Genomic DNA, 15,928 nt, shown 5'->3' with positions numbered 1-15,928 from the left:
ACTAATAATCATAAATCATTTACAACTAACACATGGATCCCGGTCGGCAATGACTAAATTAGAAATTGCCTAAATGTTGCCCCTTAAATAATGATAGTAGCGAGGCCCCTTAAGTTAATAACAAAATATATAATATGTAAAAATCTTCTGCTTATCGGCTATTATACTTTATAGTTTATACTTTATAATTATTTAACTATACGAAAATATTATTACTAGGTAATTTCAAATATAAAATTTAATAATCATTTTGTAGTTAAAAATATATAAAATGTTTAACTTTTATGGCTAAGGATTGAAAATTTAAAACAAGGCTCCACGTAAATAGGTTATATATAAATTACTTTATTCACAATAATATCATCAAATATACTTAGTAATATCATAGGCTGACTGACCGTTTTCGCTCAGAATCGTTTTTCTTATACAATGATATTATATCATTGAATTCAAATTTAACACCATCCACATTACAGTGACCCACTTGTAACCTACTGTACAGCAGAGCGACATCCACTTATCCACCTTTTTTTTTTCTTTTGTAAGTGAATATCATTCTTGTTTTGACATAATTATGCGTTATGATATATTTGGTTAACATTTGACTGTGTATTGATCAACTAACCTTTGTCAAAAATGTTGTTTATATATTTCTTCAATAACTGCAAATTATGTTAGAAAAATAAACAGTGAAAATGTATATAAAGTTTTTAAATTTAAATGCAACATAACAAACATGATCGTTTACCGAGACAGCTAGTTATATATATTTAGATATTTTACAGTATAATCTAGTACAGTGCTTCTCAAATTTTTTTGTCATGAGGCTCCCTAAATTTAATGTGAAACTATCAATGCTCTCTTAATCAAAATTATTAATTGTTTTTTTCTAAATATAAATATAATTAGTTTATACCTAATATTTACTATATTTACTATACTAAAATTACATGTACTATTTCACACAGATAAATTATTAAAATGTTTAGTAAATTAATTTTTTAATATACTTTTGAAATTAAAATTTAAGTATTTAAAGTTTTTTCATAAACGCTTAAAGTCTAAAGAAAAAAAGCCCTGATCTAGGATGACCATATAAATCATATCAACCATTTAGCATATAGGTAGATATATTTCTATCCCCAGGATCTCGTTTATATTATCGTATAATAATATTAAATATATAGGTAATAGCATTGATTTTATAATATACTATAAACACTATGAATATATTATAAAAACAATGGTGATAGCCGATAGGTACAATCTCTTTTCTATGGGTACAACTGAGTAATAAATGCTTATAAAAAGGTATTCAAAATAAATACATTTTGGTCACAGACATAAAATACATATTTACGTATATCATACGTATGTTATATCTGTGATTTTGGTAACACATAGGTAATATGAATACTAGTATTAACCTCAATATCCACATATTATGAATTGTATTTAAAATAAATATATTAATTAATAATTAATATATATTATTTGTTAATTATAACACTTTGAAAGCATTATGTATGATAATTTAATGAGTTAACTCTCACACTTTTCATACATTTTTTTTTGTAATAGGAAATTTAAAAATGACAATACTTTGTAATGATATGCTCACACACCATTATAAATTATAATAAACTAAAATTTTACAGAATAATAAACAACGGCCAGACTGTCGCTTGTAGAAATCGGTCGCATCAAATAAAACCATTAACAACGACAACTAAGATATCGACACGCACTCATAACGATATTACGTAGGATGTGTCATGTGTGTGACTTTATTTTATGCTGACGCCAAAGAATAATCTAGTTCCCAGGCCCACGATAAGTTAGTGACAAAGCCACCCACCACTCTCTGGTCAGCATCCTCGCGTCCGTCCCTTAAATCAGTGCATGAGCACCAACCGCCAGAGTAACAACCTCTCTAGTCCAAAAGAAACCGATTTCAACGAGCGAAAACTGGACTCCTTATGCGAGCAATAATCAGTGCGTTCTTTAATTCAATTTGTGTATTTGAAGTATTACTTTGTTTTATCTAAAACCTAAAACTCCTACAATATTATCTACAAACAACTGCGAATCAGGTAAGGCATATAATATAATATTTTATGTTGATTGCAGTTAACACATTCTATGTGCTTTTTTCCATAAAATTATATTGTACGGTGTATTTGATCTAATTCTCGAATACACGATCTCGAGAGCCCTCCGAACACCTGGAGGAAGGTAATAGCGTAATTTTACTACTCTAACTTTTACTATTTTAATATAACTATCGACAGGAGTCGTATTTATAATTATCTTATTTCTACGTTATAGAATATACCTATGTCCAAAAATGGTTAGGTTACCTATATACAAATATTAAATTATAAAATGTACACTGTAATGAAAATGCGTTATGTATTTAGTTAGTACGGGGCTTTTTTTTCCTATAGGTGGGGCTTTTTTTACTGTATTTTGATATCGGTGCTTTTTTTCCAGGGCTTTTTTTCCGGAGCTTTTTTTTCCGAATACCGATAGGTTAGGTATTGAAATATTATTTAGTTATCAATGGGTAATTTAAAATTCTTATGTAATTTACTTTGTTATATATCTATGTTTTAGTTGTTTTAGAGCTAGATAATGAAATTGTACCGTACGTGGTGGACAATATTGGTAATGAAACATTTTTTAAAACAATTTTTTACATAAGATAAAAATGATAAATATATAGTTTATTCTAGAACCATTGGTCTAAAATGTTATGCCAATATTCTACAATTTTACCCACAGTAATAGACTGCTGCTTATTCTGTTAAATATTATTTAATATTTAAAAAGAATACATTTACATATAATTAATAAGTTCCAGATTTATAAATTAAATTGTCTCTACTAATTTCTAAAATTGTGCACAGTTTGTCTGTTTGTAATTTTTCAAATATTATTAGTTATAAATTATATTTAACTTTAAAGTGTTATGCCAGATAAATTGAGGAAGTATTATATAAATGATAACATAAATATGTTTAATGAATAATAACTATATTATTAGGTGAAGGACACCCAAGGAAATTTTATTAGAAGACATATGCATTGTCATATTATGACTTATGTACATAGCTTATAAGCCATTTTCCCTTATTCTATTTTACCATTTATATAAATTAATGTATAAACAAATAAGTAATATATGATATATTATAATACCTACTTTAAACTTACAAATTATTTTTCAGTTGAAAACATGAGAGTAATAGTGGTGTGTGTGGCATGCATGAGTACCAGATCAAACATTGTACTATAAGACCATGTAACCATGTCTGTTTGTGTGGTAAATGTTTTGAAGGTTTAGATTAATTGATTTGTCCACTTTTCCGAGCAGTTATAACGGAAATTGTTGTTATTTTAGACTAATAAAATTATATTAATAAATATTATAATATTATACCTAGTATACCTATCTATTGGTGTTTCATTATTCTATATTTCCCTATGGTATCAAAGTAATATTTTCTTATTGCATTTTTTACTATAATTTATTGTGAGTGATAATTTCAGACTTCTGTTATTGTACTTAAAACATAAATCCTGGATGTAACTTACCTTTTTTTTTTCGTTAAATTAAATTAAGTAGTTTTTGAGTATATTAGCTACACACATACATTTGGTTTCAAGATATAGTTTCTATATTCGAGGTCATAAGTGCGACAATTTGATGCATATATGCTTGTACCTGGTCTGCCTGAGTAACCAATGGCAACCATTTACATACAAAAAAATAATAATACTTATTTTTAGTATTACTAATATAATCTGCAACTAATAGCTATAACATTTAAACATAAAAAAAAGTTTCATTTTCACCGTGAATCTCAAGATCTCTGTTTGACGTTTGACCACATCTATATTAAATGTGAATACCTATCGGAAAATCCTTTCTTATTGCACATTTAGATCATTAGTGGAACCACTATTCCAAATTTCAAGTATTTAGGTAAGTTTTGTAGTTTTTGAGATGTGGCAATAAATAAGTGAGAATTTACTAAATCCACAAATGCTTGTGGATCATTTCACACTCTTTTTTAACCATAAAAAGACATAATATTATAATATACAATAATTGAATAATATATATATATTATAATTTATAATACCTAAACATAATAAAGATCATCATTAATGATGACAATCACTCTTGTTTGTTGACCATTAATATTATAATGCGTGGCTATTATTATATTTTAAACTAGAAGTTATTTCCTGGATGTTTTGCATCCGAAGATTTTTTCCGTTTATGGTTTACCCTAAGCCTACACGTTTTATTTTAAAATGTTTAATGAACACTATTTATGTAATTTATAGGTACAGAGAAGAAACTCAACCTCAGTATAAAATCCAATTTAAAAATGACAATTTCCATGTTGTTGACAAAAGTGTGAATACAACGCTGGTAAGTGCACATGGATGTCTCTCTCTGCGCGTATAATGGATGGTATTAAATTTGAATTCAATGATGAAATATCATTATTTATTTATGAATATCATTGTACCTATATGTTCCGTGTGTCCACGGAAACAGGGTACACTTTATCACTGATTAACCTGTAAATATTTTTCAATTCTGTTTGCGGGACATTAAACTAGACTAATGGATCATACATTTTTATGACTTGACATTTTTTTAACTCATGTATCTTGCGCATGTGCAACACAACTTCATTTTTGAATGGCAACCCCTATTTTGAATATCGTTTTTGGATTGCACGTTTTTTTAAAGTAGTTTTGATCTACCAACTTGTATTCTAAACTCAAAATTGATAAAATTAGAGCTAGGTATAATTAAAAAAAATATTAATTAATTTACTAAATGTGATTTTTTTAATTTCAATTTCACGTATTTTTTCCTTCTAAACACCATGATATAATCAAATTTGTTATTATTAAAGTAATACATTAATTACTTTTTATACATTACTATTTTATTTTATTATTACACATAATGAAATTATCTACATAATTTATTATCAAAACATGTATTAAAAAACAAAATTCTAAATTTCTAAATTATTTTTTTTTAAATAGGTATACCATACATTTTTATTTACTATTTAATTTACAGAAATTATAAACAAATCATTCGATAAATTGTTCGAAAGTCGCTCCGTTATGATAGTTCATACTTTTACCGAAAAATTACAGATAATTTTAGGAAAATTGGTATGCAAATACAATGTTTTTTCAAAAATGAATTCACTCTAGTAAGACGTATATGAGATTTACGTCTTACTTGCTGTAGTTGACAGTTGAAACTTGATAAATATTTTTTTTTAAAGTAATAATGATATGAGCAATGGGGGGAGGGGGCTTCAGCCTGTTAGCCTCCCCCCTGCGGACGCCGCTGGTGTAAGCAATATATTGCCGTTAATTATTTAAGAATTTTTAATATTTTAGAGTTACTTTGAAGGCCGTGTCAATGGATCATGGATACAATTAACGTTGGGAGCTATTTGTACACACATTATAAAAGTGGTCATTTTTTCCAGTTTATTGACTACTGTTTTATACCTGAATGGCGATATAAGTACTTTAACAGGGAACAACCTTGCAGTTAACACAACATGTTTTCGTGGTGTTACTTCAATAACTTCATCTATAATACTTAGCGTAAAATCTCAGTATTTTATGAGTAAGTAACGAATATTTATTCATTTTTTATAAATAATATTAATTTTAATTAATATTAATAATATTTTATAATTGTAATTGTTTTTATAACCTAACCTAACCTAACCTTTTTTTTTATAGTAAAACATAGTAGGTACTAGGTAGCTAGGTTACCTACCTAACGCTTTGTATAGTTGCATAATAATTATTTTTTTTGTCACACCTGCACCGAAATTTTAGTTTTCGATGACAGTTAAAGCGTTGGTAAGCAACCTTCTTCGGACGGTAAAGTGGGAATCCCCATAGTGCCGGGTGGTAAAGTGAAAATCCTCAAAAGTGCTGGGTGGTAAAATTCAATACCCCAAAAGTGCTGGGCGCGCATATCACGCGTTTATCTCCTGCACAACCGGACACTGAAATCTATACCTCGTACCATACGGTCCTTACAAAACGTAAACTTTTGGTTACATCTTATATTCATATTATAACCTTTTTGCATGACACGTAAACATTTTTACTTCATGCAATTGTTTTTGTAGAATAATCTGATTGTTGGATGGATGATAGATTCCTGCATAGTACATTACCTTTGCCGATTAAATTTTTTTTATTGTTATTTTGTTTTAATATAATAGTTATTATTTATACTGAAATCTATACCACGGTCCTTATAAAATATAAACTTTTGGTAACATCTTATAGTTCATATTCATATTATAACTGCCACTCATGACTCTTATTCCATATTTATTTTACATATTTTGATATTTTATTGCATATTTTTAACGCATACATAACGATATGTTTTGGTGATAATTTAATAAATTTTTGTTCTTTTGCATATTTTGTTGTTTTTATTGCATATTTAGCGATATTTAAGGTAATATTATAGCGCATATTAATTATGCAATTTTAAGAGCTATAAACTCCCAACCCTGAACCTATTACATATATTAGTTACGGATTTTGTGAATTATCTAGATGAAAATTAGATGTCAATTTTATTTTTTATCTAGATAAAATAAAGATATGGAGATAATATTAATAGGTTATCTAGATAAATAATTTAGTTAAGGCACAACACTGATTACAATTTACAAGTAACGTGTAAAATAATATTTTAATTATTAATTCATAATAGTTAGAATCTTATGCTTATGGGTTATGTGTAACTTACTAGGGGGACATAGGAGAGATAAGATTTAAATCTTTTCATTGCACCTCCATATATTGTATATTAGTACCTATAATAAGTGACGGAAATTTTTTTCTTCAATCAGGCAAATATTTAGCTGGGACCTATGCTGCTACACTTTTTCTATGATTTAGCTATTCTCAATATTGATAAATATTATGTTGTCAATTTATTAAAGAATGAAGATTTATGGGAAATATATTATAATTTAAAAAGCAGACATTTAATATTAATAAAATTAAAAATGTTTAATGTTAATTTATTATAAGCCACTTACAAATAGTAGGTTTAAACTTAAATTTCTATTATTATTTTTGGGGTCGATCATTTTGATTTAAGGGGTGCTAATGACCCAAGCTTCACCTATTAATAGTTTCATAAAAATAAACAGCAGCATAACTACATAAGGTTCCTTCAAACCCTTTTCCTTATAAACTGTTGTTTATCCGTCCACGTCCAATCCGCTGTATTGCTCCATTTTCTATTATGCTCTACTAACTATAGTCAGCATAATCCAGTTGGTCGATTTATGCGTCCAGCCAATACCCACCCTTTATTTTTGTTGGAATTTGGTTACCTAGTTTTGTCTCATTTCTACTGAACTATATAAAATTAATAAAATATATATTACATTTTCCTTGGAGTGGATTTTATAAGAAAAAAAAATGTTGAAAAATAATCAAAGCTTTAATTATCTGCCCTGTATAAAAATTAAAAACACTTTTGCTGTTTTAGTTCTATGTGCCTCGATTATAATAGATTCTTATGGTGAAATATACAATCTTTTATTAAACAATGGACGTAGTATACATTTGCATAAAATAATTAAGTGCGAATTGAAATGTGCCGTCTGAAAAATATTCTGTGTTAGAACTCATATAATTTAAATTATCTTCAGTTGTGCTACAGATAAACGATTTATTCAGTTAAAATTCTGGCATAACAACTTTTGTTATAACATATCCATTCTAACAATTCGTCTTTGCATTTTCTTATAAAACGATATTTATGTGAAGAAACCACAGCTAACTCTTTCCCACGTTCTGACATTATATATTTTTAAAGAATTCTCCATAGTTAACGCACTATATTACTCACTAAAACTAATACCAGTGACTTATCCAATGACAAGTTGGTCGTATACTAATATAACGATGCTAAAGTGTCACACACTTACGCCTGGAAATCCGATATAATAATCAGCAAATTATAATATGTTTTTTTTTACAATTATTTATTTTTAGGTTACCAAAAAGTCAAAGAATGTACCGGCCCTAATATTATATTTAAGATGCAGTTTATAGTCGGTCTTATGATGACCGGCTTTACAACCACTGTTATTTTTACTAAACTGTATAGACAAATAGTGAAAAATACTATTACATTTAGTCGTATTGCTTGTATACATAAGGAGGAGGATACGTCTTTATGGTTGACATTCTGGCTTCTCGACAAGAAATTATCAAGGCTACTTGAAAAACGCGCAATGATGACACTTGTAGCGGATGTGAGTGTTATATATTATATTATATTGTGTATGTTTATTTTATTGATCTCAAATTGCAGCTTTGACAACCAGGAAATTGAAGTCCTGAATATATTAACATTTTCTTAAAATATAAGTGTTATCATTGATTATAAATATCTACTATAATAATAGTATATACTATTTATAATCATTAATCAATGGTGTTATTAATAAGTTGTGCTTAACTAATAAGAAATAAAATCAATAGGTAGGTATAACAAATTTAAAATTAAGGTAGGTATATATTAAAATACATATTATTTACTCTGGGATTGATTGTGTGTATTATACAAGGCTGGGCAAGTTAATGATTTTTTTTTAAATCAGTTAAGTTAATATGCACCAATAACAAAAAGTTCAAAGTTAATTTAACTATAGGTTAACTCAGTTAAGTTAAAAGTTAATACACACTTTTTGTTAACTTTTTATTAAGTTAAAGAAAAGTTAATTTGTTTATAAAACGCTAGCGTACTTAATTTTTTCCAAGCCAAAATTAAATTATAGGATATAGTGCTTATACTTCATACAGTTTTTCCATGTAAGTTAGATTCGAATGATTTTAATTTTTAACTTTAAACAATTTACGATACATTTTTTACATGAAAATGAAATAGACTGAAATAGTGAAATATAATAAAATTCAAAACAAAATAAATACTTCTTAAAATGAAAAATTAACTCGGTAATTTCACGTTAATTAGGTAAGAAATTTAGTAAGTTAACATTTAAGTTAGTGAAAAGCCAAAAGTAACTATAGTTAAGTTCAAAAGTTAAAATTAAATTAACTTTTTAACTTAACTTTAACTTTTTAACTCGTTAATGCCCAGCCTTGGTATTATATTATCAGTGATGATAATAATAATAAATACTAATACTAATTACATTGACATTAATTTAATATAATAATTTAATATTTCTATTAATATTAAAGAGCTAGATAAAACATAAAGAGCAATTAACATAGTTGACAAAATCACTTTCAATCCTCTATGCGCATTACGGCCTGCTTTACATTATAAGGATTAATTTCTGGTTATTGTTTTTGTTAGATTTTGCGTGATAGAAACATTCTGATTTTCTTAAATTATAGGAATTATTAAACACCACTACAAAATGTATCATAAATTATGCAACAAAAAACTTCGTATTTTATTTCCTGGTTATCTGGAACAAATTTGGAACTTACTAAGGTGTTTCTAGGACTTTTCAAAACAAATATGCAAATGCTACAAGTCACGAGCCTTGATCATAATTTTAGATTCTAAATGTAGCGTATAAAAATTATCCTAACCGAATCGTTTTTCGTATGCAGTGATATATCATTCAATTCAAATTTAACACGTCATCCATTACATTGACCCACTCGACACCTACTGTCCTACTCTGTGTACCCACTGGCCCTTTTTTCTAATGTCTTTAGTATTACCTTTATATATAATACTAGCTGATCCCGCGCACTTCGTTGCCCGTAAAAAATAACAACTCTTAAAAAAATTGTGATTGTTCAACTCCATTTTGGTGTAACTTGCTGCAGTAATTAGTGCAACTCAGCCACACCAGTGTTAGGCTTAGGCAATTAATTATTTTAATATATTAAAATATATAAAGCCCCTTAATAGTTAAAACTCTGGTGATTTGCACCTATATTAGTTTTATAAAATAATATAAGCTGGTATTTTTTTTTTTAAGGCATCAACTTCAAAGTTATTAGCCAGTGTTACTTTTTTTTCATATTGGAAAAATAGATTGAATTTGTATTACATTACCCTATATTCAATTACATTTACATTTAATTACCTACTTAATTACTATTATATTTGTACATTGTTTTCTTAGGTACCTAATATTATTAAATAAGATGACGCAGTTCTGTTTCGTTCATGAAAGTAATTGGTTTTTTGAACATCTCGGGAGTGGGTGCAAGTATCTCATATATAGGCGGTCTTTGGTTGTTATTCCTGTTTGATGCAAATTTCATTGAACTGGTGACATTCGAGAAGTATGTGCTTGTTTGACGGTAATGAGTGTTCCTCGAGTAGGGCCGAGGATGGGTCTTTTTCGGCTATAAGGTATCCGTGTGCCATGCGAGTGTGGTTTATTCGTAGACGGACAAAAATAACCTCGTCCCTTCTAGACATCTCATATGGTTGGGGGCTTAGGGCCATGGTATAATATTGTTTGCTTGATTTCTCTGAACTTGTTATTATTGCAATTTGTCCAGAGGTTTTTTTTTCAATCATCCATATAAGTGGGTTAATAAACTACCTATCTATTACAAAAATCTCACACAATCTTAGAGACTTAGCTTTTAGGTACCACATTGGTACGAATTAAATTATTAAAAATAAAATAATACCTTAAACAACTAAACAATAGTGCCTATAAAATATGTATAGGTATATTGTTATGTATACTAAATTAAATTAAAAAAAGTTTTAGAACCAATATTTAGTTATACTCTAAAACTATAATTAAATTTTGTTTAGATGGAAAGCACAGCTGAAAATGTTATGCCAATACCAGTGTGTCAAAATCTCAAAATCGATATGGGTATTGAAAATGACGAATGGCCAATATCTATAAAGCATGAGATTAACAATTCGTCGCCATTATGGAATTTAATAAAATTAGATGATAAAGATATTTTTAAAAAAAAATTTGAAATATTCATCTGTTTTCAAGGTAATTTTTTTTATAACTTCTGAAGTGAGGTAACGTTGATCCCCCTCCCGTCAGCTTGATGATACACTATATTTATTCACTTTAATATATTAATATGTATAGAATATTTTATAATATATATTCTTCGATTAAGCGCCGAGTATCTGTATCTAAAACACGCGCGCCGATGTAGAACAATAAACAACCCGACAAATCGTCGACACCCAATAATGGTTTAATCGCAGCGACGTTCTCGTGAAAAGTACTAATAAACGACAATAATGCCGGTGTAACCGCGAAAATTTACCTCAGTGATATTTTACCCCCGGTAAAATTTCCCTAGATATATTTTACCCCGGTAAATTTTTGCTAGGTATATTTTACCCCTCCAAAGGTAAAATTTCACCTCAAGTAAAATTTCGCTAGTGATATTTTCACTAGCAAATATTTACCCCTGCAGGGTAAAAATTCACTAGACTAAATAAAATATTATATATTTGAAAATAATATGTTTGGTTTACGTATTTATTATATGTTTGAATTCTTCGTCTTATATTCACAAGATAGACAAAATAACAATTTTAAAATGTAGGTATCTAATACATTAATCTTTTACTTAACTTAACAGAATAAATTAAAATTGTAATTAGTAAATTACTTTTAACAGACAACTAATAAAAGAACCTACATTTAACTTACAATATACGCGTAGATCTAGTCATTGTCTTCATTTTAGATTCTGAGCGTAAATAGTTTAATGTATTGACTTTACAATGGGTTTTATAATTTTTGTTTCTTTGGTTTCCAAAGACTTTTTATTGTATAAAAAAAAATGCTTTTATCTTCAACTTCAATATTTTTTTTGAAAAACATAGAAAAACTAAAAGTTTTATACAAAATTGATTTTATTATTTTGTTGTAATGCAATAACGAAAAACTGTATATAGATAGGTACGGTGAAACCTCTAAATACCTGAAACTCTCGGTCACCAAAATTTCGTCCGCTATTTGGAGGTATTCGCCATTGAGAGATTTTACGGTACTTGATACTTTTACCAAATATGTAATTCAAAATATATTATTCATAGATTTGAAACTTTTCGCCATTACGTATCTTATTATTTGTCATTGAAATTTTCAATATACTTACTGTATGTATGATTATATTTAAGGTTTTACTATCTATTTAACTAAACTTCTTAGAACAGTATAATTGATATTTTATTCTATCTTATTTGTATTCCTTAATTGTATTTGTCTATATTGTATTGTCTTAAAAATAACTATTCAGTGAAACCTCCCTTTAACGGACACCTCTCAATAGCGGACACTTCTAAATTTCGGTGATCGAGAGTGTCCGGTATTTAGAGGTTTCATTGTACATTTATTAGAAGTAAAAATGTCAATTGTGGTGGGTGTAGGGGTGGTTAAACACCCAAAACCACCCTGACTATGCAACTGAATGTGACAATACCTATATAACATTGTGTTGACCTCGTTGCTCATGGAATAAATGTTTTAGATTCTGAGTGAAGCGATGAATGTATTGATTTTACAATGATGTGTGTTTTTTTTTTATTTTTTTTTTTTATTTTTGTGTCTGTCATCACCTTTTAGGACAGTAAAAGTGCTTAGATTTTCTTCAATAGTAACTTTTCTGATAGGAAAGTGAATCTAGTTGGTACTTTGGGGGGTCAAAAGTAAAAATTTCCCAGTAGTTTTCACAAGCGACGTGAAAAACAAAAGAAAAATTAAGGAAAAACGGGAATTTTTACGCAAAATCTGTTTTTGAGAAAATCGATTTTGGTTTTTGGTGTAACTCTAAAAAAATGACCATAGGGACATGAAATTTTGACTGAATGTTTATATTAGCATTTTCTATACACCATACAATTTACAAAATATTTTGACTCTTTTTGAGCTGTTTACGGCCATTGTAAGTTTTCAATTTTTTTTCTATAAATATCAATAAAATTTTATCTGTTGAGTAAAAAAGCTTGAAAATTTAATAGAAGGCTCCTAGGTTATTGTTTCAAAGGCAGATGAAAAAAATTAAAAACCTTTAGTCACAGTTTTTATTTATAAGCATTTAAAGTTCAAATTTTGACAAAATACAGAAAAATCACGAAAATTAGCAAACTATTTTGGTTTGAGAATTCATAAAAATTTTTCTTTTTAAATCTAAGATTTGAAAATGTAATATAAGATTACTCATAAGTTTGTCTACCTTTATCAAAAAAAAAATGTCTAGAAGAAACTTAAATTAAATTTTTATGAGCGTCTGAAATTTATATTTTTACAACATTTGATATTTACTCGATATTTCTCATGTAACAATTTTCTTATTTTATTGTAATTAAAAAACGAATGACTGTAGATACTTGAAAATTTCACTGAATGTTTATATTAGCATTTTCTATACACCATAAAATGTTGAAAATATTTTGACTCTTTTTTAACTGTTTACGGACATTGTCAGTTTTCAATTTTTTTAGTTTTTTTTTCTATAAATATCAATAAATTTTTATTTGTTGGGTAAAAAAACGGTGAAAATTTAATATAAGGCTCCTGATATATCGTTCTAATAGCAGTTGAAAAATATTAAAAATACATAGGCACAATTTTTTTTATAAGCATTTAAAGTTCAAATTTTGACAACATTAATCAAATTTAAAATGTAATAATTATTTTGTAGTTAAAAATGTATAAAATTTTTAACTTTTATGGCTAAGGATTGAAAATTTAAAACAAGGCTCCACGTAAATAGGTTATATATAAATTACTTTTTTGTTTTTATTTTTCCAGTGGAAAATGATGTAACAACTATTTTATTGAAGCACAATGTTTTTAAATTATAAAATGTAATAATAATACTACTAATTGATTTTTAAACCTTAACTGATTGTATACATATAGATAAAATGAGTATTTTCATAAAACATTTCAAACGAAAGCTAAAGAAAAAAATTGGTAAAATGTATTTTTTATTTTGTTTTTATTTTGAGAAGGGGGGGTGGTTGGGGAAATAGTCCTTAATCCTAGTTAAGTTAACGTAAAAGATTAATTCATATAAAAACATTTTAATAGTGTAAATATATATGAATTTGATCTAGTGAATTTTTACCGGATTTTTAACTTTACTTGTGGTAAATATTCACTTGGGATATTTAACCCCGCCGTGAAAATTTATCTCCGGTAAAATTTCGCTAGTGAATATTTACCCCAGTAAAATTTCGCTAGTGAATATTTACCGGGGGGTAAAATTTAACTGGGTCAAAATACACGGTTCCACCGGGACAGATTCCCGTTGAATTCACTCGAATGCAAATAATTTATCCTAACTTTGTCATTGGCGCACATTTATTTAAGTTCCTATAGACCACTTCAATCTCACCACACAACTGTTCCAATTTATCAGATGTGGTATCATCGACGTCTGCGTATTCATTTTCGCGATCAAGGCCGACCAACGATGACATAATAATCGGTTGTTCCTTTTCTACGTTATTCCTGAACCGTTCCAGGAAACTATAACGAACGAAAAAAACCTCTTGCCTTTGTGTATCAATAGACGCCTCTTGCGATAACACGTGCAAATAACATACCGATTTTAACACAGCATCCCTCGCCCGTCTAAACTATAGTTATTTCAATTAAAACACGAAAACGAAATTATCCGGACCGATGGACCAAAATGTTTAGTGCGTATAGCCACACGTGAATACGGTGGATGTATACTTGCCTTTAATTTGAAGAAGGGATAAAGGTACACCACGTATATAAAATATGTATAAGACAGATAAACAAACTTTGCGATGTTACGATTTTTAATGCCCTCAAAGTACCTACAAAAAAAATGAATTTATAAAATTTCTTAAATTTAAAGTTAAATTTTTTCAAATTTATTAATTTTACAGGAAAAAATGAACGTACTGGGACCAAAATTAAAATGAAAGCAGCGTACATAGCAGAGGAAATAAAGTACTGCCATACTTTTTTATAATGGATTTATGAACTATAATGTATACAGATGTGATAGAATTTTTTACTAGCAATTGTAAACGAGGTGGTGGTGTCCAAAAAGATGTCCCTCCCAACTTGTCCATGTTAATGATCTAAATATTGAACAGTTATTTGTATATTTTATTTGTAATAATATTAAATATGTAATTAGTGGTGTATTTTTTCCTCCTAATTGTAATCCATCAACATACGAGATTTACACATCGACTGTTGATAGCGTGGTTTTGGCTAAGACTAATTATTTGTTTGAATTTTGTGGTGACTACAACTTACCTAATGTTAAATGGTCAAACGATGAACATGGTCTAGTTTATACCTCTGTTTCTGGTATGAGAGTTCCCTGTATCCCCGAATGCTTTTCACTACTTAACTTCTTCCAAATCAATACCGTAAACACGGTTAGTTCGTTGCTAAATCTTGTATGCGCACTAAATCTAATTTCTGTACGAATCCTAAACAATTTTGGAAATTTGTAAGAAATAATTGTTGAGAGCTATGGCTCTGCGATTAATATGCATTCCCCAAATAGCAATTTTGTAATGGTGATGTTCTATAAATATCGTGTTTTCATTAAAAAATAGTTGAATAAAATGCTTAAAAACTAAACTTTCAACATTCTTAACATTTCTGTACTTTTTTTCACACAATAAGTCAATTACTTGTTCCGAGGTTTATATCAGCCTCACGCACTCAATTCTAGCTTAATAAATATTAAACACAACGCCACAAACGCAAAATATTGTGCATACAATCTAGCCGACAAAGAGCGCCTTATTATATTATTATGATTAATACTAAATAAATAGATAATTATATGTTAATAGTAATGATTTTTATTTTAATTATTATATATTAAACATAAA

At 28.0% G+C, this 15,928-nt stretch overlaps 1 protein-coding gene across 1 annotated transcript; it reads left to right on the top strand.

The window, feature by feature from the left end:
* Positions 1–1,932: 1,932 nt before the first annotated feature.
* Positions 1,933–15,200, top strand: LOC132949696 (G protein-activated inward rectifier potassium channel 4-like). Its single transcript, XM_061020706.1, has 6 exons — positions 1,933–2,093; positions 4,357–4,444; positions 5,446–5,680; positions 8,098–8,360; positions 10,868–11,063; positions 14,960–15,200. The coding sequence occupies exons 3-6, from the start codon at positions 5,677–5,679 to the stop codon at positions 15,043–15,045; spliced, it is 549 nt and encodes a 182-aa protein (XP_060876689.1). The 5' UTR covers positions 1,933–2,093; positions 4,357–4,444; positions 5,446–5,676; the 3' UTR covers positions 15,046–15,200.
* Positions 15,201–15,928: the final 728 nt, after the last annotated feature.

The sequence above is a fragment of the Metopolophium dirhodum genome, chromosome 7 (genome assembly GCF_019925205.1).
Source record: "Metopolophium dirhodum isolate CAU chromosome 7, ASM1992520v1, whole genome shotgun sequence".
Classification (NCBI taxonomy): Eukaryota; Metazoa; Arthropoda; class Insecta; order Hemiptera; family Aphididae; genus Metopolophium; species Metopolophium dirhodum.
The sequence above is the reverse complement of the archived record's forward strand: the minus strand, read 5'-3'. Positions and strand labels throughout refer to the sequence as shown.

Bases quoted from the DNA above. Each gene is read 5' to 3' on its own strand.
- LOC132949696 (XM_061020706.1), top strand. The intron at 8,361-10,867 runs GTGAGTGTTATA...AATTTTGTTTAG, and splicing joins TGATGACACTTGTAGCGGAT to ATGGAAAGCACAGCTGAAAA. The intron at 11,064-14,959 runs GTAATTTTTTTT...TTAATTTTACAG, and splicing joins AATATTCATCTGTTTTCAAG to GAAAAAATGAACGTACTGGG.